The sequence below is a fragment of the Oncorhynchus nerka genome, linkage group LG4 (genome assembly GCF_034236695.1).
Source record: "Oncorhynchus nerka isolate Pitt River linkage group LG4, Oner_Uvic_2.0, whole genome shotgun sequence".
NCBI lineage: Eukaryota > Metazoa > Chordata > Actinopteri > Salmoniformes > Salmonidae > Oncorhynchus > Oncorhynchus nerka.
In genome coordinates, this window is record NC_088399.1 from 57196421 (window position 1) to 57219869 (window position 23449).

The window sequence follows — 23449 nt, forward strand, 5'->3', positions numbered from 1 at the left end:
GCAGTTTCAGTAGACCATTTAAAACTCCTTTATTCATAGGCTACTTGGCTAATGGCCAGCATAAAAATACACACTGATGAGATTTGCTATTAAGGAGAGGGTAGGTTGTGCTTAGTTTTTAATCAAGTTAAATGAAATGGGGGTGGGGGGAGAAGAAACCGAGTGTTCATTTACGTTTCTAAATATGAGATTTACCGGCACAAAAGGCACAGCTCTCCTTCCATGAGCACTGTGCGTCATGACTGGATCGGCTGTGCTTCTCACAATCCATCCATTATCAACTGCGTTACCGTTAACACCTGCTTTTTGTGAGTCTTAAATATTGCCACTGGTCCCACAGGTAAATTGCCAAACCTGGTGTTAGGTCTGTAAAATGCCAGTGCGCCTGTTTTCCATGACGAAATTGCAAACCAACTTAAATTTGACACTTGCACCGACTTAGTTCCAGGCAAAAAAGGGCCCAGGATGTTAAAGGAAATTTATTGAAAATTTTATTCACATACCTACAGGACAGTAGCTCTCCAGGAACAAGGTTGGAAAGCCCCGTTCTATCCTAAATGTAAATTCTATTACTCCAATGTTTACAAACAAGAATTTCCATATCCCTATGCTTCAGCTGTACACCAAAACAAGTACTGGGGTTGCCATTTCGCTGAAAGATGAATCCCAGACTGTAGATTTAAATCTTTGAACAGATGAGGGGCTCTAAATAAAAGGACAGACAGACTTATGAGAGAATATAAGCCTCTACCTTGCAACTGTGCTCTGCTTGACAATTTTCTGGCGTGTACTCCTGGAACCTGAGGCATCAACCACAGAGAAACCCCCAGCAGAGTTGGGGAATCCATGAGCTGCCACATATTTGCGGTAGGCTTCGCGAATAATGCGAAAGGCTCGTGTGTTGGCATAGGGGATGTCTGTAACTGGGTCTCTGTATAATGCAGCCTTGTGGGTGACAGGACAGACTTCCTGGGTGGGGGGCTGGGAGCCGGTCCGCACAGCCTGGGGGAAGGCAGCCTCAAAGGCCTCCTTGTCGCTAAAGGTGATGTAAGTGCGGGAGCAAAGACCTCCCAAGGGTTGCTGGGAAGGCATTGGACTTGGTGCCACAGGAGCAACAGGCAGCGGTGTGTCCTGGTCTAACCTTTAAAAAAAACAAATACAAACAAACACTTTAGTTAGTGGTACATAAACTCCTTGGCTAAATAAAGGTTAAATATGTAATAAAACAGACTACCGACAAAGGGCAATAATAGCTTTATTGTAAACAATGCTGTACTCTACTCCAGGTCCACACTGTGGCCATTGCCAAGTAGCCTAGGCTACAGTAGCTACTTGGGCTTAAATAACAAAGACAAAAACTATAAAGAAAATGCATCCAATATTAATTTCACATTCAAATAGTACTTGATTTCAGCAAGACGGCTGCTGCATCCTGTCTGCGTGTTTAAAAAAAAAAAAAAAACTCTAGGGCCAACATCCAGTGAGATTGCAGAGCACCAAATTCAAATACAGAAATACTCATAATAATTCAGAAAAGATGCAACTATTTTACATAGGTTTAAAGATAAACTTCTTGTGAATCCAACCACGGTCAGATTTAAAAAATGCTTCACGGCGAAAGCATACCTTACAATTATTTGAGAACATAGCCCAGCAGACAAATCATTACAAACAGTAACCAGCCAAGTAGAAGAGTTACACAAGTCAAGAAATAGAGATAAAACTAATCACTTACCTTTGATGATCTCATATGGTTGCACTCAAGAGATGTATTCAATAAATGTTCCTTTTATTCGATAAAGTATCTTTATATCCAAAAACCTCCGCTTTGTTCGCACATTTTCTTCAGTAATCCACAGGCTCAAACGCAGTCACAACAGGCAGACAAAATAAATCGAAATAGTATCCGTAAAGTTCGTAGAAACATTTCAAACGATCTTCATAAACAATCCTCAGGTTGTTTTTAGCCTAAATAATCGATAATATTTCAACCGGACAATAACGTCGTCAATATAAAAGATAAACCAGAAAGGCACTCTCGGTCGCGTGCATGAAAAAGCTCTGTGACACAGCAGGGTCCACTCATTCAGACTGCTCTTACTCCCTAATTTTTCAGAATACAAGCCTGAAACAATTTCTAAAGATTGTTGACATCTAGTGGAAGGCATAGGAACTGCAATTTGAGTCCTAAGTCAATGGATACTGTAATGGCATTGAATAGAAAACTACAACAAAATAAAATCATACTTCCTGAATGGATTTCTCAGGTTTTCACCTGCCAAATCAGTTCTGTTATACTCACACTATTTTAACAGCTTTGGAAACTTGAGTGTTTTCTATCCAAATCTACCAGTTATATGCATATCCTATCTTCTGGGCCTGAGGAGAAGGCAGTTTAATTTAGGCACTCTTTTCATGCAAAATTCCAAATGCTGCCCCCTACCCTAGAGAAGTTAACTAGTCAGTTAAGAACCAATTCTTATTTTCAATGACGGCCTAGGAACAGTGGGTTAACTGCCTTGTTCAGGGGCAGAATGACAGATTTTTACCTTGTCTGCTCTGGGATTCGATCTTGCAACCTTTCGGATACAAGTCCAATGCACTAGGCTACCCCTCCTGCCGCCCCAGTGTTTGTTTGATTTAAGATAGCAACGTTGATTTTCATACTAAATATGGTGTTCCAAAATCAAATGGAAATAAGGTATGCAGTTAGGGCTGTGGCAGTAATAAAATTACGGTTATTGTCATGTAAAAGACTGCCGGTCTCACGGTAATTGACCGTTAATGAACATAAACACATCTATGCATAGAAGCCGTATACAAGTCATAAATCAATTGAAAATACACCATCACAAATAAATTCAGTATTAATTTCAGGAAGGTCTAAAGAAACGTGATATGCATTTCAGAAGAACAGAATAGTTGGCCTACCATATGTTATCTGCCATGCCATAGGCTGTAGGCTTGTTCTTCAAGCTGACAAGATAATAAGTCCTGTGCAATTATTTAATATTATATGATTTTACAATAAGAAGAATATAATTAAATTTTGCTGAATAAAATGGGATATTTTTCCCATTCTGGCTCGAGAAGGCCCATTTGAAGTGGCTATGTTGAGCGTAAAGGTGATAATTTGAAACAGGTCCTATATGCTAGATTTATAGTTATTTGGCAACTTTAGTTGAGAATGAAACAAATCATAGATGCCTTAGAAATCAAAAGATATGGGCTGGTTGATGCGACTATAGGCTATTGATCGTTTGAGAAAGTTGCAAAAAAAAGCTTGCGTTCTGTTCCTTCCCTCAGGCTGCAAGCTGTTCTTTCATCAAGTGATCATATTTTCACCCATCAGACCAGACTCAATTTCATCTAGTCTTTACTAATAAATACAATTAGTTTCGATTTAGAATGGCCCATTATCAAATGGGCAGGAAGAGGGGAAAGAGAAAAACATGCATGTAATCTGTATGCACTCAAATAGCGACTATAGGCTATTGATCGTTTGAGAAAGTTGCAAAAAAAAGCTTGCGTTCTGTTCCTTCCCTCAGGCTGCAAGCTGTTCTTTCATCAAGTGATCATATTTTCACCCATCAGACCAGACTCAATTTCATCTAGTCTTTACTAATAAATACAATTAGTTTCGATTTAGAATGGCCCATTATCAAATGGGCAGGAAGAGGGGAAAGAGAAAAACATGCATGTAATCTGTATGCACTCAAATAGCGAATGGAGGCCACTCTCCTGCTGGTTCGTTTCACTCATGTTGGGTAAGCTACTTTGGTTATTTCTCGGTGAAACAGGTGATATTCCGCCCAGACTCTGTATGCCATGGGCTCTCCAACCCTGTTCCTAACACTACCATGTGCTTGATTTGGGAAACCAAGTGAAAGCTGTTCGGGAACATCGATAGTAAGATGTTTTCACAAGGAAACATATTCCATTAACTTCTTTGGGCTGGGGGCAGTATTGAGTAGCTTGGATGAATAAGGTGCCCAGAGTAAACTGTCTGCAACTCTGGACCAGTTGCTAATATATGCATATTAGTAGATTTGGATAGAAAACTATCTGAAGTTTATAAAATGTTTGAATGATGTCTGTGAGTATAATAGAACTCATATGGCAGGCAAAAACCTGAGAAAAAAATCCAACCAGGAAGTGGGAAATCTGAGTTCTGTAGTTTTTCAACTCTTGGCCTATCGAATACACAGTGTCTAGTGTCTCCATTTCCTAAGGCTTCCACTAGATGTCAACGGTCTTCAGAACCTTGTTTGATGCTTCTACTGTGAAGTGGGGGTGAATGAGAGGGGAATGAGTCAGGTCTGCCAGAGAGCCACGAGCTGGTGACGCACGTTCACATGAGAGTTAGCTTGAGTTCCATTGTATTTCTGAAGACAAAGGAATTCTCCGGTTGGAACATTATTGTAGATTTATGTTAAAACATCCTAAAGATTGAGTCTATACATCGTTTCACATGTTTCTACGGACTTTGTCTGCTCCTAGTGATCACGCGTCATGAATTTGGATTACTGGGCTGAACGCGCAAACAAAAAGGAGGTATTTGGACATAAATGGACATTATCGAACAAAACAAACATTTATTGTGGGACTGGGATTCCTGGGAGTGCATTCTGATCAAGATCATCAAAGGTAAGTGAATATTTATAATGCTATTTCTGACTTCTGTTGACTACACAACATGGCGGATATCTGTTTGGGTTGTTTTGGTCTCTGAGCGCCGTACTCAAATTATAGCAAGGTGCTTTTTCCGCAAAGTAAAAAAAAAAAAATCTGACACAGCGGTTGTATTAAGTTTTTAAGGCTGCAGGGGCAGTATTGAGTAGCTTGGATGAAAAGGTGCCCATTGTAAACGGCCAGCTCCTCAGTCTCAGTTGCTAATATACGCATATTATTATTAGTATTGGATAGAAAACTCTAAAGTTTCCAAAACTGTCAAAATATTGTCTGTGAGTATAACAGAACTGATATTGCAGGCGAAACCCTGAGGAAAATCAAAACAGGAAGTGATTTCTATTTTGAAAACTCCATGTTCCATAGCCTCCCTTTGCTCCATTTAAAGGGATATGAACCAGATTCATTTTCCTATCGCTTCCTCAAGGTGCCAACAGTCTTCAGACATAGTTTCAGGCTTTTATTTTGAAAAATTAGCCAGAACGATAACGTTGCGTCAAGTGGTCACGAGTTTTGCTCACGCAACAGAATTTGGACAGCCATTGTTTTCCCCTCTCCTACTGTGAAAGACATTTGCGGTTCATATATTATCGATTATATATTTTAAAAACAACCTGAGTCTCGTGAGTGAAAACATCCAAAGATCAGAGGTAAACGATTTACTTGATTGCTTTTCTGATTTGTGACCAAGCTACCTGATGCTAAGTGTACTTATCGTTTTATTGTGCGATTGATAAACTTACAAACGCTTGGATTGCTTTCGCTGTAAAGCATAATTTCAAAATCTGACACGACAGGTGGATTAACAAAAGGCTGAGCTGTGTTTTCCTATATTGCACTTGTGATTTCGTGAATATAAATATTTATTGTATGTAGCGCTATGCTATTCAGCGGTTGTTGATGACACTTATCCCGATATTGGGATTGCAGCCATAACAAGTTAAGGAGAAGTGTATCTATAATTCCGTGCATAATAGTTGTTTTTTTTATCAATGTTTATTATGAGTATTTCTGTAAACTGATGTGGCTGTTTTGGAACTACTGAACGTAATGCGCCAATGTAAACAGATTTTTTTATATAAATATGAACGTTATCGAACAAAACATACATGTATTGTGTAACATGAAGTCCTATGAGTGTCATCTGATGAAGATCAAAGGTTAATGATTAATTTGATCTATATTTCTGCTTTTTGTGACTCCTCTCTTTGGCTGGAAAAAAAATGTGACTTGGCTCTGACCAAACAATCGTTTGGTTTGCTTTCGCTGTAAAGCCTTTTTGAAATCGGACACTGTGGTGGGATTAAGAAGAAGTGCATCTTTAAAATGGTGTAAAATACTTGTATGTTTGAGGACTTTTAATTATGGGATTTCTGTTGTTTTGAATTTGGCGCCATGCACTTTCCCTGGCTGTTGTCATATTGATCCCGTTAGCGGGATCTCAGCGGGATCTCAGCCCAAACAGCCCCTCTCTCTGCGCACTGGAGAAAGGAATGAAAAGGAGAGATTGAAATGCACAGTGGTGATATTACCTTTAGCTAAAGGTAATGTGTCAGCCTATTATGAAAATATTAAAAAAGCCCAATTACAAGCTATTCAAAACCAAATTCATATAATTGTAGGCTAACTTTGAATTTGTTTAATTTAGACTAGACCAATTATGTACCAAAGATATCTTAGATCTGTATTGTCTAATGGCACAATTTTTAAATATTTTTTTATATAGGTCTATGTCTATATATATATATATATATATGTCATACATCTACAATCTATGCACACGCACATATATATATATATATATATATATATATATATCTATGCGTGTGCATAGATTGTGCACAATTAATCATCACCTTAGAAAGCACTGTCCATGTCGTTGGGTTAGGTTTTGAAACATCCACAACGACCATGTTTTCCACAACCTGATGTTGAACTTCTTTCTTCAAATTGATTAATCACAATGAGGTGAGTTTCAAAAGCACATACTATTTTGATAAGTGTTCGAGGCGATTTTTGATTGCATTTGCACTGATGTCAGAGTGGTTAGAAGGACAATAGAGCCCTGAGTGCCAGGCCATTAGTGACCTGATGATCAATAGTGAGTTGGGTACTACTAACACGTCTAGAGTGTATAAGAGATTACCGTGACTCAGCGGTCACGTAGAATTTCACTGCAGTCATGACTCATGTGTGGCGGCAATACGGTCACCGCAACCAGCCCTATCAAATGCCTGGTTAAATGTTTTTGCCAAGGCCTCCTGGGTGGCGCAGTGGTTAAGGGCGCTGTACTGCAGTGCCACCAGAGACCCTGGGTTCGTGCCCAGGCTCTGTCGTAACCGGCCATGACCGGGAGGTCCGTGGGGCGACACACAATTGGCCTAGAGTCATCCGGGTTAGGGAGGGTTTGGCCGGTAGGGATATCCTTGTCTCATCGCACACCAGCGACTCCTGTGGCGGGCTGGGCGCAGTGCACGCTAACCAAGGTTGCCAGGTGAACGGTGTTTCCTCCGACACATTGGTGCGGCTGGCTTCCGGGTTGGATGTGCGCTGTGTTAAGAAGTAGTGCGGCTTGGTTGGGTTGTGTATCAGAGGACGCATGACTTTCAACCTTAGTCTCTCCGGAGCCCGTACGGGAGTTGTAGCGATGAGACAATATAGTAGCTTACTAAAAACAATTGGATACCACCAAATTGGGGAGAAAAAGGGGTAAAAAATAATGTTTATGCGAAATCACCATTAAGTAATGTCAACCAAATAATTGAGTTGATTTGTTTTACAGGTACCGCATGCACCCCTCTGTCTCAGTACGTGTAAACCATGTATCTGATGCTGTCTGGACAATAAGAGTATGGCATGTCATACCATTTCTGGCCAGACAGGATCATTTACATGGGCTACATATAGTAAGACAGAGGGGCGCTGATTGGCTCGCTCGGATGCTCTCTCAGGTGATAGTTTCAGCAGAGAGGAAGAGGCGAAGCGAGAGTGCTCACTCTCGCCAAAATCTGTATAGAATAAGCCCAAAGTGGTTATATTGACATATTATGCAGACCTAAACTTGAAGCCTACCTTCCCGCCTTTGGGACAATGACTCTCCTTGTTTGGACGGACACATGAGCATCTCGTCATTATATTCAGATGTGTGGGGTTTTTTTCTTACGAATTGGAAAGAAATCGATTGCACAGTTCAGATGCTGGCTTCCACTAAAGTAAATTGATGTTTTGCCAAAACTATATAATTACCCATGTAAATAAAATACTTCAAAATACTTCACCAGGGAGCATGACTTAGCCAAAGAGGATCATTGTTTTGAAGAAAAAAAGATAGCAGTGGATTGTTTAAAATCACAAGTGCTTAGGTCTATGCCTATTTGGGAAGCCCTCAATTTGGGCAGCGTGTGGCAATAGTCCTAGCTGATTGAGTTGCAGCTGTCAGTGAAAAGCATCTAAAATGTGTGTGAAGATAATGTGTCTTGAGTATAATTTAAAATGTTGCAACAAGGGGAGGGGTGTGTGGCGAAGATATGGCACGTCTTTCTCCAGAATACGTGCACTCAGCTCTCCAGAAAGCGCTCAGCTGTCTGCCGCCAATTCCTGCTCATTCATTGTGTGAATTGTTTGCTGTTTGTATATTTATCATGTCACAAGTAGGCCTAGTAAATGTACCGTTAATCCTGTTCTCTAGAATCATAGAGGGAGCGCATGTGCCTGTGTACGCATAGAAGTAGGTCTACCTGGCCTGCTGTGTGCATATGTAGAAAAGTGCCCATTTGGGATGCCTGATCTCTGACTTAACTCAAAGTCCACCACTAATAAACTGAGCCAGTCTGGTTTTTTGTTTTTACATCCTTTGAGAATAATAATGGTTAGTCGCAGTACTTGAAAAATGTTACAACTCTCCCCCGGCCTCGATGTAAAAGAGAAATGTATAAAGATCTGATGATCCCATATATCCAGTGGAAACAAGGAGGTCGACCGATTAATCGGCATGGCTGATTAATTAGGGACGATTTCATGTTTTAAATCGGTCATTTTTGGATGCCGATTACGTTACAATCTATGAAGAGACTGCGTGGCAGGCTGACCAGCTGTTACCAGAGTGCAGCAAGGAGCCAAAGTTAAGGTGCTAGCTAGCATTAAACTTATCATATAAAAAAACAACAATCTTAACATAATCACTAGTTAACTACACATGGTTGATATTACTAGTATACCTAGCTCCTGCGTTGCATATAATAAATGCGGTGCCTGTTAATTTATCATCGAATCACAGCCTACTTCGCCAACTGGTGATGATTTAACAAAGTGCATTCGCGAAAAAAGCACAATCGTTGCACCAATGAACTTAACCATGAACATCAATGCTTTTCTTAAAATCAATACACAAGTATATTTTTTAAACCTGCATATTTAGTTAAGATAGTGTTTGCAGGCAATATTAACTAGGGAAATTGTGTCGCTTCTCTTGCGTTCAGTGCAAGCAGAGTCAGGGTATATGCAGCAGTTGGGGCCGCCTGGCTCGTTGCGAACTGTGTGAAGACCATTTCTTCCTAACAAAGACCGTAATTAATTTGCCAGAATTTGACATAATTCTGACATCTAACAGCACTAGACTTAAGGTTGCCACCCGTTCGATAAAATACGGAACGATTCCGTATTTCACTGAAAGAATAAACGTTTTGTATTCGAAATGATAGTTTCCGGATTTAACCATATTAATGACCTAAGGCTTGTATTTCTGTGTGTTTTATATTATGAACATTATTGCTTCAATATATCCTGTGGACGGACCACTAGAGGGCAGGCTGGGCTCATGGATAGTTGCCCAACAGAGCCTGGGAGACAAGGTAACCAGAGTCAATTAAGCACAGCTGACGGTACTAATGAGATACTCTCCTTCCCCTATAAAAGAGAGAATGGAACCAGAAGAGAGAGGGGAAACTATCTCTGGAAGATGGCCACCGAGAGAGAGAAGCTGTGCTGAAAGAACCACTAAGACGGTGACAAAACCGTGATTTATGTTTGTTGTAGTTTAAAGATTATCCTATTGTGTTCTTGTTTCATCTGGAGAAGAAGATGTGTGTTTTTCCTTGGAAGATTTTTCATTGATTATGTTTGAATGTTTTTGTTGACAAAATACTCTCAATAGAGAACCGTGTTCAATCAGAAAAACCTTTTTCCTGACTCGTTTATTCCACCTTCCCGCTTTAGAGTGACGCCTAATTACTTGGTACGCTCACAATCCACATAATTTTCCTTCCTCATGACACCATCTATTTTACCTGGCACCACACGGCCAGGTCTCTGACCTCTTCACTATAGGCTGTCTCATTGTTGTCGGTGATCGTCGACAAACTTAATGATGGTGTTGGAATCGTGCTTGGCCATGCAGTCATGGGTGAACAGAGCGTACAGGAGGGGACTGAGCACATGCCCCCGTGTTGAGGATCAGCGAGTTGTTACCTACCCTTACCACCTGGGGGAGGCCTGTCAGGAAGTCCAGGATCCATTTGCAAAGGGAAGTGTTTAGTCCCAGGGTTATTAGCTTAGTGATGAGCTTTGAGGGCACTATGGTGTTGAAACCTGAGCTGTAGTCAATGAACAACTTTCTCACGTAGGTGTTCCTTCTGGGATGATGGTGTTGATGTGAGCCATGACCAGCCTTTCAAAGCACTTCATGGCTACAGACGTGCACGGGCCGGTAGTCATTTGGAAGGTTACCTTAGCATTCTTGGGCACAGGGACTATGGTGGTCTGCTTGAAACATGTTGGTATTGGAACATTTTCATCAGGTTGTGTTTTTATTTGTCGGCTTTAGGCATATGTATTTTATTTAGTTGAAGACTGCTGCATTGGCTTTCTCTGAGTTCCATGTGCTCATTTCTTTAGCCGCCAATGGATCACAGTGTAGGCTATCAATGTGTCCATATGGCAGAGGCTGGTGCTCTCGCCTTAGTCTTATAATTTTCTATTCTGATTTTTATGATTAACCACATGACAATGACTGCCTGTCTTTTGGACAACACCCTTGAAAAAACCGTGCCTTGAAAAAAACGTGCCATCTATGGATATCAAATGCCTGTCCAACTGATTCATTTTGCTGCCGGCCCTGCATTTATCCAGATACTAGAAGGCTTTTAACAAACTGTTTCCAATAGCATTGCTACATTCTTGTAAAAAATTCTGAAACTCAATGCAGATGTAGCAATTTTTTTCAGCAAAACAAAACTCTTCCACCTAAATATGCGTCTCCTTACCCTTCCACATCTACATTTTCTTCTTTTAAGATGGAGTGAGGCACCAGGGGCATGAGGACAGAGTGGTAGCGGATGGTGGGGCCCTCAAATCGCCGCTTCTTATGGACCTGTTTTTTCTTGTCAGCCTCAAGACGTTCGTAGTTCTCTTTAAAATAAGAACATACAGAAATGGTCAATTAACACGACCCTGGCCAAGTTCTGGACATATTTTCTCACATTGTTCAGTATGCACTGCCATGTGTCATATCTTTTAGCGCTAGGTATTTTTTCTGTCAATTATTCTGGATGGGCAAGAGACCCATAAAACGGCTTTGTGCATGGACAAATCTCCGCCCCGTCTCATTCTGAGCGACATCCATTTTTCCTTCCCTGTTTTTGTCCTTAAACCTCCATTCTAAATAGAGTTTAGACAGTTTATTTCCCACCAACTTCATTAATATCAACCCATGTAATAGGGATTAATAGGAACCCATTGCAATCCATTCAGGTAACATGAGCTGTTAACTTGTATATTCAAGTGCCACTATGTGTCTGTAATTACGATTCAGGTAGTTTAAACACCTGCAATTACGGTGTGCACTCCCTCGTATTTTTTAAGTTTCTTGTTACCGTTTCACTGTGCCTATGTGGACGGTAATGTTATGAATCAGTAAACTTAATTGAACTTGAACCATGTCGTCGTTGTTGGGAATTAACAGGTCAACTCGTGACCATTTAGATTCCCCCTTTCGTCTTACCTAGGGATCGGAGGTTGACCTCAGCAGTTATTTTGGCCTCAGCCAGCAACTCTTCCTGGGTCAGGGGTCGGTCGTGGTGGGCTCCCCTCCGCCGTCGGGGGGCATCCTGTCTTTCTTGCAGTCGCAGGTTGGTCTTCCGCGTATGCTCGCTGGTCGACTGGCGCACAGACTTCCGAGCTGGGGAAGTTGCCAGTTAGTGACAAGGCTTACAGGGATGGTCCACTCAAAATACAATTTAACATTACTAAACTAGTCAATTCCCCAATATGTGTCTGCATTAGATTTTACACTATTGGCTAAATCAGAGTAAAAAAAAAAAAAAGTAGAGGACACACCTCCCATCTTTGCCATTAATCCCTTCTGTGACAGCATGTGTAACCTTGTGGGTATCTCCCTTTTAACGTTGTCAAATGGGGTTTCAATGGGCATTAAGCTAAAGTTAATGATTTCCTGGACTGTTGCTCAGGCGTATAATTAACTGGTAGTTCCCTCCTGGATGGAATTATGTGATCCCCATAACCCAGTTGCAAGTTCCACCAAGTTATGTTGCATTCTATGAGTCATTTGAACAGAGTGTGCCCTGTACCTTTGCATACTATGTGTTCTTACATAAACTATTTTCACAAATGTAATGTTGGCACATTTTTCAGAAAGGGATACTTTTGTAATACAAGTTGGACTGGACTGTTTGTAAGGCGTTGGGCCATATGGTAATACAATTAAAAATGTTTTTTTTTTTTTATAGAAATCTTTGCTAATGTATATAAAAATAAAAAAAATACAGAAATATAACATTTACATAAGTATTCAGACCGTTTACTTAGTACTTTGTTGAAACACCTTTGGCAGCGATTACAGCCTTGAGTCTTCTTGGGTATGACGCTACAAGTTTGGCACATCTGTATTTGGGGAGTTCCTGCCATTCTTCTCTGCAGACCCTCTCAAGCTCTGTCAGGTTGGATTGGGAGCATCGCTGCAGAGCTATTTTCAGGTCTCTCCAGAGATATTTGGTCAGGTTCAAGTCCGGGCTCTGGCTGGGCCACTCAAGGACATTGTCGCCTGTCCCGAAGCCACTCCTGCATTGTCTTGACTGTGTGCTTAGGGTTGTTGTTCTGTTGGAAGGTGAACCGTCGCCCCAGTCAGGTCCTGAGCGGTCTGGAGCAGGCATTCATTAAGAATCTTTCAGTACTTCGCTCCGTTCGTCTTTTCCCACGATCCTGATTAGTCTCAGTCCCTGCCGCTGAAAAACCTCCCCACAGCATGATGCTAACACTACCATGCTTCACCATAGAGATGGTGCCAGGTTTCCTCCAGACGTGACGCTTGGCATTCAGGTCAACAAGTTGAATTGTGGTTTCATCAGACCAGAGAATATTGGTTCTCATGGTCAGAATCCTTTATGTGCCTTTTGGCAAACTCCAAGCGGGCTGTAATGTGCCTTTTACTGAGGAGTGGCATCCGTCTGGCCACTCTACCATAAAGGCCTGATTGGTAGAGTGCTGCAGAGATGGTTGTCCTTCTGGAAGGTTCCCCCATTTCCACAGAGGAACTCTGGAGAACTGTCAGTGACCATCGGGTTCTTGTTCACCTCCCTGACCAAGGCCGTTCTCCAATGATTGCTCAGTTTGGACGGGCGGCCAGCTCTAGGAAGAGTGTTGGCGGTTCCAAACTTCTTTCATTTAAGAATGATGGAGGCCACTGTGTTCTTTGGGACCTTCAATGCTGAAGAAATGTTTTGGTACCCTTCTCCAGATCTGTGCCGTGACACAATTCTGTCTCAGAGCTCTACGGACAATTCCTTTGACCTCATGGCTTGGTTTTTGCTTTGACATGCACTGTCAACTGTGGGACCTTATATAGACAGGTGTGTGCCTTTCCAAATCATGTCCAATCAAGTTGTAGAAACATCTCAAGGATGATCAATGGAAACAGGATGCACCGGAGCTCAATTTCGAGTCTCATAGCAAAGGGGCCGAATTTTTATTTTAATACATTTGCAAAAATTAGGGGGGGAAAAAACTGATTTTGCTTCATGATTATGGTGTATTGTGTGTAGATTGACGAGGAAAATATTTAAATCAATTTTATAATAAGGCGTTAACGTAATAGAATGTGGAAAAAGTCAAGGGGTTGGAATACTTTCCGAATGCACTGAGAGAGAAATATATATAAAATATACATACATACACAACCGCTCAAAAGTTGGTCACTTAGAAATGTCCTTGTTTTTGAAAGAAAAGCAATTTTTTTGGTCCATTAAATTAACATAAAATGGATCAGAAATACAGTGTAGACATTGTTAATGTTGTAAATGACTATTGTAGCTGGAAACAGCTGATTTTTTTTATGGAATATCTACATAGGCCTATAGATGCCCATTATCAGCAACCATCACTCCTGTGTTCCAATTAGCACGCTGTGTTAGCTAATCCAAGTTTATCATTTTAAAAAGCTAATAATTGATCAATAGAAAACCTTTTTGCAATTATGTTAGCACAGCTGAAAACTGTTCTGATTAAAGAAGCAATAAAACTGGCCTATGGACTGGTTGAGTATCAGAAGCATCAGCATTTGTGGTTTTGATTACAGGCTCAAAATGGCCCGAAACAAAGTACTTTCTTCTGAAACTCGTAAGTCTATTTTTGTTCTGAGAAATTAAAGCTATTCAATGTGAGAAATTGCCAAGAAACTGAAGATCTCGTACAATGCTGTGTACTACTCCCTTCACAGAACAGCGGAAACTGACTCTAACCAAAATAGAAAGGAGAGGGAGCCCCCCCCCAACTTTTAGTTGTAGTCTAGTGGTTGATCGCCTATGTTCGCGGTCCCCCAGGGGTGCACATTGTGGTTGTTGGGTAGAAGTAGTGAGGATGCAAGTTCATTAAGTTACCTTATAAGCTTTGGTGACAACTCGACTCATATACACACACACACACACACACAGTTGAAGTAAGAAGTTTAAGTACAATTTAGCCAAATATATTTAAACTCAGTTTCACAGTTCCTGACATTTAATCCGAGTAAAATTTCTCTGTCTTAGGTAAATTAGGATCACCACTTTATTTTAAGAATGTGAAATGTCAGAATAATAGTAGAGAGATTGATTTCAGCTTTTATTTCTTTCATCCCATTCCAGTTGGTCAGAAGTTTACATACACTCAATTAGTATTTGGTAGAACTGCCTTTAAATGGTTTAACTTGGTTCAAACGCTTCAGGTAGCCTTCCACAAGCTTCCTACAATACGTTGGGTGAATTGTGGCCCATTCCTCCTGACAGCTGGTGTAACTGAGTCAGGTTTGTAGGCCTCCATGCTCGCACACACTTTCTCAGTTCTGCCCACAAATTTTATATAGGATTGAAGGCAGGGCTTTGTGATGATCACTCCAATACCTTTACTTGGTTGTGGCCATTTTGCCACAACTTTTCAAGTACGCTTGGGGTCATTGCCCATTTGGAAGACCCATTTGTAACCAAGCTTTAACTTCCTGACGGAAGTCTTGAGATTTTGCTTCAATATAGCCACATAATTTTCCTTCGTCATCATGCCATCTATTTCGTGAAGTGCACCAGTCCCTCCTGCAGCAAAGCACCCCCACAACATGATCCAACACGTGCTTCACGGTTGGGATGTGTTCTTTGGCTTGCAAGCCTCCTCATTTTTCCTCCAAACATAACGATGGTCATTATGACCAAAGTTCTATTCAGACCAGAGGACATTTCTCCAAAAAGTATGATCTTTGTCCCCATGTGCAGTTGCAAACCATAGTCTGGCTTTTTTATGACGGTTTTGGAACAGTGGCTTCTTCCTTGCTGAGCGGCTTTTCAGGTTATGTCGATATAGGACTCGTTTTACTGTGGATATAGATACTTTTGTACCCGTTTCTTCCAGCATCTTCACAAGGTCCTTTGCTGTTGTTCTAGGATTGATTTGCACTTTTCGCAAAGTCGTTCATCTCTAGGAGACAACATGTCTTCTTCCTGAGTGGTTGGACAGCTGGGTGGTTCCATGGTGTTTATACTTGCGTACTATTGTTTGTACAGATGAACATGTTACCTTCAGGCGTTTGGCAATTGCTCCCAAGGATGAAGCAGACTTGTGGAGGTCTACATTTTTTTTGCTGAGGTCTTGGCTGATTTCTTTTGATTTTCCCATGATGTCAAACAAAGAGGCACTGAGTTTGAAGGTAGGCCTTGAAATACATCCACAGGTAAACCTCCAATTGACTCAAATTGTGTCAATTAGCCTATCAGAAGCTTCTAAAGGAATGACAATTATGGAATTTTTTAAGCTGTTTAACGGCACAGTCAAATTAGTGTATATAAACTTCTGACCCACTGGAATTGTGATAGACTTAAACTTATATTTCACTGTAAGTTATAAGTTAGGTCTGTAAAAAATGATTGGAAATATTACTTGTGTCATGCACAAAAGTAGATGTCCTAACCCACTTGCCAACACTATAGTTTGTTAACAAGAAACTTGTGGAGTGGCTGAAAAATTAGTTTTAATGACTCCAACCTAAGTGTATGTAACTTCCAACTTCAACTATATATACATACACACACACACAAATATATAAAAAATGATACCATATATAAATATCTCTGAGACATCGGTTGTGTAGATCCAGCTATGGTGCAGGTGGTGACACCCGAATTTGAATCCAGTTATTATGAGGAAGGCTGAGCGTGTGTGTATCAGCACTAGGAGTTAACGACTACTTTAGCTTAATAAGCAACTTCTGACAGTAAAAACTCAATTACGATTGTTGCTGATATTTGCGAAATTACTAATCGCTACTGTGTCTCAAAATGTTTGCCCAAAATGATTCATAATTTGGTCTCAAAATTCCATTCCTACCATGCTGTCATCAGAAACAGGCTTTCCACTGAGATAGCCTAGACGTAGTTATTTTAATCGACTCTTTCCACCATGCATATCTGCAACGCCCATGTTTGTTTACAGAGAATTCCATTTAAACATGATATTCAATGAAATGTGCAATTTTCCCTGGGCATATGGGCATTTGAAAGGACACATCTCAGATATTGCCGCCACTCCCACCTCAGCGTAAGCTTGCTAATGTTAAATTGCCAATCCTTACGTTACGGTAGGAAAATACCACAGCCAATGCTGTAAACCCACTTGGGTTTGGGCAATAAGTTACTTTGTTGAAAATAGAGCCCGTATAGATAAGAGGCCTCTTACTCTCTCCAAAGTCCTGAAACTCCTGCGGCGCCCTCCTCTCCATTTTGGCTTTCTCCGTCTTCTTCAGCTCCTCTGAAGGCCTCTTTGGTTTAGGCTTGGTCACCTTCAAAGGTTCCTTGGAATAAAACAATCAACATGTGCGTGAAAAATGTGCATACAGTATGAAAAACACATGCAAAACGCACATGATTTATTCATACACCTTGGGAGTTCATACTTTGATAAATGTCCCTTTTCATAAATGGCAGTATCTAAAACAATTAGGGCTATCCCGGACAGAAAAAAACTTTGTCGACCAAGAGTCTGTTCTTTTAACCAAATAGTAAAACCTGTATTTTTCCATATACAGTGCATTCGGAAAATATTCAGACCCTTTCACTTTTTCAACATTTTGATACGTTACAGCCTTGTTCTAAAATTGATTACATAAAACATTTTCCTCATCAATCTAAATACAATACCCTATAATGGCAACGAGAAAACAGGTTTTTAGAATTCTTTCTAAACTAGCGCTCAGGACCTCAGACTGGGGCGAAGGTTTTACCTTCCAACAGGACAATGACCCTACGCAAACAGCCAAGACAACAAAGGTATGGCTTCGGGACAAGTCTCTGAATGTCCTTGAGTGGCACAGTCAGAGCCCGGACTTGAACCCGATCAAACATCTCTGGAGAGACCTGAAAATAGTTGTGCAGCGACAACCTGACAGAGCTTGAGAGGATCTGCAAATAGCATCATACCCAAGAAGACTCGAGGCTGTAATCGCTGCCAAAGCTGCTTCAACAAATTACTGAGTAAAGGGTCTGAATACTTCTGTAAATGTTTTGTTTTTTTAAACATTTTTTATTAACACATTTGTTTAAAAAAAAAAATGTTTTCACCTTGTCATTATTGTGTGTAGATTGATGAGGAAAACATGTAAACAATTTTAGAATAAGTCTAACATAACAAAATGTGTAAAAAGAGAAGAGGTCTGAATATGTGCCATCCCCACAGCCTCCACGATGGATCAGTCCACACAGTAAGGCGAGCATCAGACCGGTGTCTTGTACACCATGATATTTCATTTTTTTTGTGTTGCTACTGCTCACCTAAAATAAATCTCGGTCGACCAATAGCCTATCGACCAAACAATCAACCAGTCGACTAAATGGGGTCGGCTCTAAAAACGATACCAAAATCGAATTATGCATATTAATGAGGATATCAATGTCGCATGGTAGGGGGTCCAATATGGGTTAACTTTGAGCACCTTCTGCTCTTGTATGGATGGTCATACGCGAGTTGTGCCAAGATGATGTTCTATCAATGGGTTTGCCAAAATCTGTTAGGCATACATGTGGCCCTGATAAAAACAGTTATCATGGGTAAATGTGCATGGTAATTTTTGTTCAAATCAAAAAGGGTGATTAATTCAATATGGAATGACCCAGTATTAACACGAGTTGTAGTCTAGTGGTTGATCGCCTATGTTCGCGGTCCCCCAGGGGTGCACATTGTGGTTGTTGGTAGAAGTAGTGAGGATGCAAGTTCATTAAGGTACCTTATAAGCTTTGGTGACAACTCGACTCTTCCTGCGAGGAGCATCATCCTCCTGGTCACTATCAGGCTCGTCACCCTCATCTATGTCAAAGTCACTGTCGACCTCGTCCTCTGTGTCCGAGTGCTCCCCTCTGTACTCATCATCTCCTGATTCCTTGAGGGAGAGTCCAAATCAAACATACATATTAATAATGGTCGATAGCCAAATACATGTTTTATTTACAAGGACCAAATAAACCCATAAAGCAACACAGTCTACTTTATAAAAATGGCTGGTGTCCAGGAGTTAGAATTGGGACCATGCATACTTTGCTAATTCAAAAACAGAGAACCAAAGGACAAGCTACAATACGGCAAAGTTAGCAAACAAGTAACTGCAATGAAGCCGCCATCTTTATGCATGCCAGCTAGTAGAAATAAGCTCAAGAGAGAAATATATCACTCACTCAATGCTAGTAGCCCCTACAACACCTTCCCCCACAGAACATGGACTTGAATGGGGATGTCTGTTCGAATAATACTTTTAGTGTGGTGTGAAAATGTGAGCCAGCGATGTACCTACTCATAAGACTACACAGTGAAGAGTCAAAGATACAGGGGGACACACAAAAATCCGCCAATCTCTTTATTTTCTCTACTTCAGCGTTTCCCAAATTAGGGTTCACAAACAAAGTTTCCCGATTTGAAAATGGGGTCATAGCTTAGTTATAGAACCACATTTTCTTGAGTAAGCTTTGATATCTGCTATTCGCGGTGGGGACAAAGAGCAGTTTCTGTTTTGTTCCTACAAATTTGGGTCTAACTTTTGAACGTTTGGAGCTATTAGCTATTCTTAAAAGCTAAAACTCCAAGGAACACAAGCATAATGAAGCACACAAGCCGTGCAGGACTCAATTGGGGGGGGGGGGGGGGACGAGTTAGTTGGCTAACGTTGATAAACAACCAGAAAAAAAATTGTTGAAATAAAGGACACACCAACAAAGTGTCTTAATAGGTAGGGCTGTGACGGTCATGGCATTTTGGATGATGTAATTGGCCAGCAAAATGACCACGGTCACTGTAAAAACCTTTCGAATAGCATTTTTTATTTATTTGAAATGTTCTCCTCTCCTGACGGCATCTGCGGTCATAGAAATAGAATGGCTAGAACGGGCTTCCCCATTCACGTCAATGATGGTGTGATGGAAAATGTTTGTGCTTTTCTAATAACCAATTTCTGTGTTCATGCAAGTGACTGATTGAACGAATCCTCACTATCAGTATCTGCAATTTGGCAATACACCCAGACCCTTGATTTGAGAATGAATGATCTCAGTTTCAACGTCTCAGCTTAGAGAGAAGAAGCCTCGCGAGGTATTGGTCTGTCACATGCATGAAGCAAACGTTAATGATAAATTAATTATGAACGACGAATAAGCTAAATCATGCAAATATAACTTGTCTGCAGTATATAAGAGAACAGGACTGGCCTGGGAGAGCTCCTGATCGACATGTGTACTTGGTGCATTGAGTTGGTTGGAACCTCTCCAGGGCGCTGATAATAAAGAATTATTCATTTAAGATAGACTTTGAGTGTCCCTGTGTAGAATTTGCCATTTGCGAGAGTGTCCATAGCAGCAAAACAGGAAGTAAAATGTGCTAATATATGTGCTGTGATTTCTTGATTCACATTACAAAAAATATGAGCTAAATCAGTTATCATTTGATTGAACATTCTATATTACCATGGAAATGACTGCATCACAATACCAGTCAGACACTGAGTGCGTAACCATGAGTTTACCAGACAAATTGCCAGGGTTATAGGTTCCTGGCCTCTGTGCTGCTGCATTGTGGTCATTCAGTCAGCTGTTCGTTCGACAAAAATAATTACAAATAATCACACACGGCAGTTTATAAAGGTACACTACCCCGTTCATGAAAATAGATAGCTCCTACAGACAGTGAGTCACATGGGCGTGGCTTGCTATATACAGCAGGCGTCGAGGCATTCAGTTGAAGTAGACCGATGAATCGGAATGGCCGATTAATTAGGGCCGATTTCAAGTTCTCATACCAATCGGAAATCTGTATTTTTGGATTTAATTTATTACACAGAGTGTTCTTTAATGGAAGCCTCTCGCATTTAATCAGGTTAGAATCAGGAATCCCCCAGAGTACCTGTTTAGGTCCCTTGCTTTATTCCATTTTTACTAATCACATACCACTGACTTTGAGTACAGCCAGAGTGTCTATGTATGCGGATGGCTCAACACGTCAGCTACTACAGAGACTGAAATGACTGCAACAAATCAACAAAGAGCTACAGTTAGTTTCAGAGTAGGTGGCAAGGAATAGGTTAGCACTAATTATTTTTTAAACTATAAGCATTGTATTTGGAACAAAACACTCACTAAAACTCAACTAAATCTTGTAATAAATAATGTGGAAATTGAGCAAGTTGAGATGACTAAATTGCTTGGAGTAACCCTAGATTGTAAACTGTCATGGTCAAAACATATTGATGCAATATTAGTTAAGATGGGGAGAAGTCTATAATAAAAGTGATGCTCTGCATTCTAACCCTATCAACAAGGCAGGTACTACAGGCTCTAGTTGTGACACCTTGACTACTGTTCAGTCGTGTGGTCAGGTGACACAAAGAGGGACTTAGGAAAATTGCAATTAGCTCAGAACAGGGCTAGCCCTTAGATGGACACAGAGCAAAAATGTATAATATTCATGTCACTCTCTCCTGGATGAAAGTGGAGGAGAGATGGACTTCATCACTACTTGTATTTATGAGAGGTATTGACATGTTGAATGCACCGAGCGGTCTGTCTAAACTACTGGCACACAGCTGGGACACACACGCATACCCCACAAGACATGCCACAAGAGGTGTCGTCACAGTCCCCAAGTCCAGAACAGACTATGGGAGGCGCACAGTACTACATAAAGCCATGAATACATGGAGCTCTATTCCAAATCAATTAACTTACACAAGCGGTAAAATTAGATAAAAAAAAAAAAAAAAACACAGCGGGGTATGTGAAGCAACGCTAACATGGGCACAGACTCATGCATGCACACACGTTATGTGGTAGTGGTCGAGTAGCGGGCTGAGGGAACACATCTGTGAATGTATTGTGATGTTTTTTAAAATTGTATAAACTGCCTTCATTTTTGCTGGACCCCAAGAAGAGTAGCTGTTACTTTGGAAGTAGCTAATGGGGACCCATAATAAATACAAATGACATAGTTTTATTTTGAAGGCACACCGCAAATTCCACTATTGTGCCTAACCTTTATTGTGGCTAGCTTGACAACATGACAGCTAGCTGGCTGCTTATAAAGTAGCTGGCTAGCTATTTATTTTCATGAACTGAAGTTCAATTACAATAGGCAAACAACAAGGGGAAACCTAACTAATACTTACTCACAAGGATTACTAAATCATTGCTAAGAATAATGAAAATGACTGCAGTTTCTACTGGTCATTGTTTTTAGGCTGGTTGTATTGGTGCTGGCTAGGTACCAAGCTAAAGCTAGCTAACCCAGAAGTTGCAGTTGAACAAATGATGCTTTATCACCAACACGGTATTGTAAACACATCGTACGTGGCCGGTGTTTGCGTTCCATAGTATTCATGTCGTGAAGCTATTACTGTGTAACTCCGGTAGGGCAACATCTAAAAAATAACACACTTGGTAGTGTGTACCGGTCCTCAACCAGTCGGCGAAAGCCAACATAACCCATGACAAAGAGCAGTTGATTGTTAAGGGCAATGATTTCCAATATCTTGGTTTTAATGGATTTTGCCTTTGAGTTGTCTCGACTTGTTGACTGCTTGATCCACAGCCTCATTGTGTAAAAACTTTTTTTTTTGATGCTAGTGGTTGTATTAATTTGCAATCTATCGCATCCCACAAATGTCCCAGACTACGTTTGGAATATTTCTTTCTCGCACAGAATAGGTCAACTTTTGTACTATGGTGGATAGTAGATTGACATAGGCGTGTGCTTTTACTGTTAGTTAAGTCTACTCATCTTGTTGGCTGACTAAAAATAAATGTGGACAGTTCTTCCAATATGCACCTCGGAATTGCGTCCCACAGTTGTCTTCACTTGTAGCCAGTGAGAAAGACCCAATCACGTGACAGAGAGCCATGTGAGTGAGAGGTGCTTCTGAGCATGCAGGGAGAAGGGAATTAAAATTATTATTTTCAGCCAAAGGGCACAACTGCCACTGTCCGCAAAAGGCATGGATTTTTTAGGGGGCATTACGGCCACACATTATGCCGCCGTGAAATTCAAGGCATTATCAAGTGCTTGTCAAATTGTGAATGAGAAACTGATGAAGTGTGTACACTTCATGCAACTTTTCTCAAATCATCATTAGTCACATCATGCAGCCGTAGAATGTATTAAAAATCAAAACATATAGCCCAATGTCCGCATCACAACTAAAGTTACATAAATAACTCAAATTAAGCATAAGAGTACATGTTTATTAAGCACTCAACAAAAATTATTTGGAGAAAATATCCTTTCTATTTTAATCAGCTTTGTTCAATTGTATTCTTCATACTATTAAATAATGGCACGCAATTCTAAGCATATCTTGTCTGCTAAATGAGTGTAGCCCACAGCCATATGGCACCGCCAGATCAGGACAACTCAGAGTTTGCTATGCTGTTCTTCACAAGACATGTGTGGCAGGGCCTACAGACAATCCCGGAATTACAAAAGGAAAACCAGCCACGTCGTGGAAACCGATATCTTGCTTTCTGGACAAGCAAAACACCTTCGCCTGCTTTCAGGAGAACAGTGGGACTGCGGGCTCTTATTCTCTGTGGCCGACGTAAGACATGTAAACGTGTTAACCCTCGCAAGGCTGCCGGGCCAGATGGCATCCCTAGCAGCATCCTCAGAGCATGCGAAGACCAGCTGGCTGGTGTTTACTTACAGCCATATTCATATGCCAGTCTGCTGTCCTCACATGCTTCAAGATGGCCACCATTGTTCCTGT

General features: G+C 40.8%; 1 protein-coding gene across 2 annotated transcripts in view; it reads right to left on the bottom strand.

Moving 5' to 3' along the window:
• Positions 1 to 466: 466 nt before the first annotated feature.
• Positions 467 to 23449, bottom strand: part of vps72a (vacuolar protein sorting 72 homolog a) — a 31677-nt gene continuing 8694 nt past the window's right edge. For both annotated transcript variants that reach the window (XM_029657934.2, XM_029657933.2), the window contains exons 2-6: positions 18440 to 18592; positions 16897 to 17011; positions 11687 to 11863; positions 10950 to 11094; positions 467 to 1141 (exon numbers count right to left, since the gene is read on the bottom strand). In XM_029657934.2, coding sequence (XP_029513794.1) covers positions 748 to 1141; positions 10950 to 11094; positions 11687 to 11863; positions 16897 to 17011; positions 18440 to 18592 — 984 coding nt within the window. In that variant the 3' untranslated portion in view covers positions 467 to 747. The remainder of the gene's footprint in view (positions 1142 to 10949; positions 11095 to 11686; positions 11864 to 16896; positions 17012 to 18439; positions 18593 to 23449) is intronic.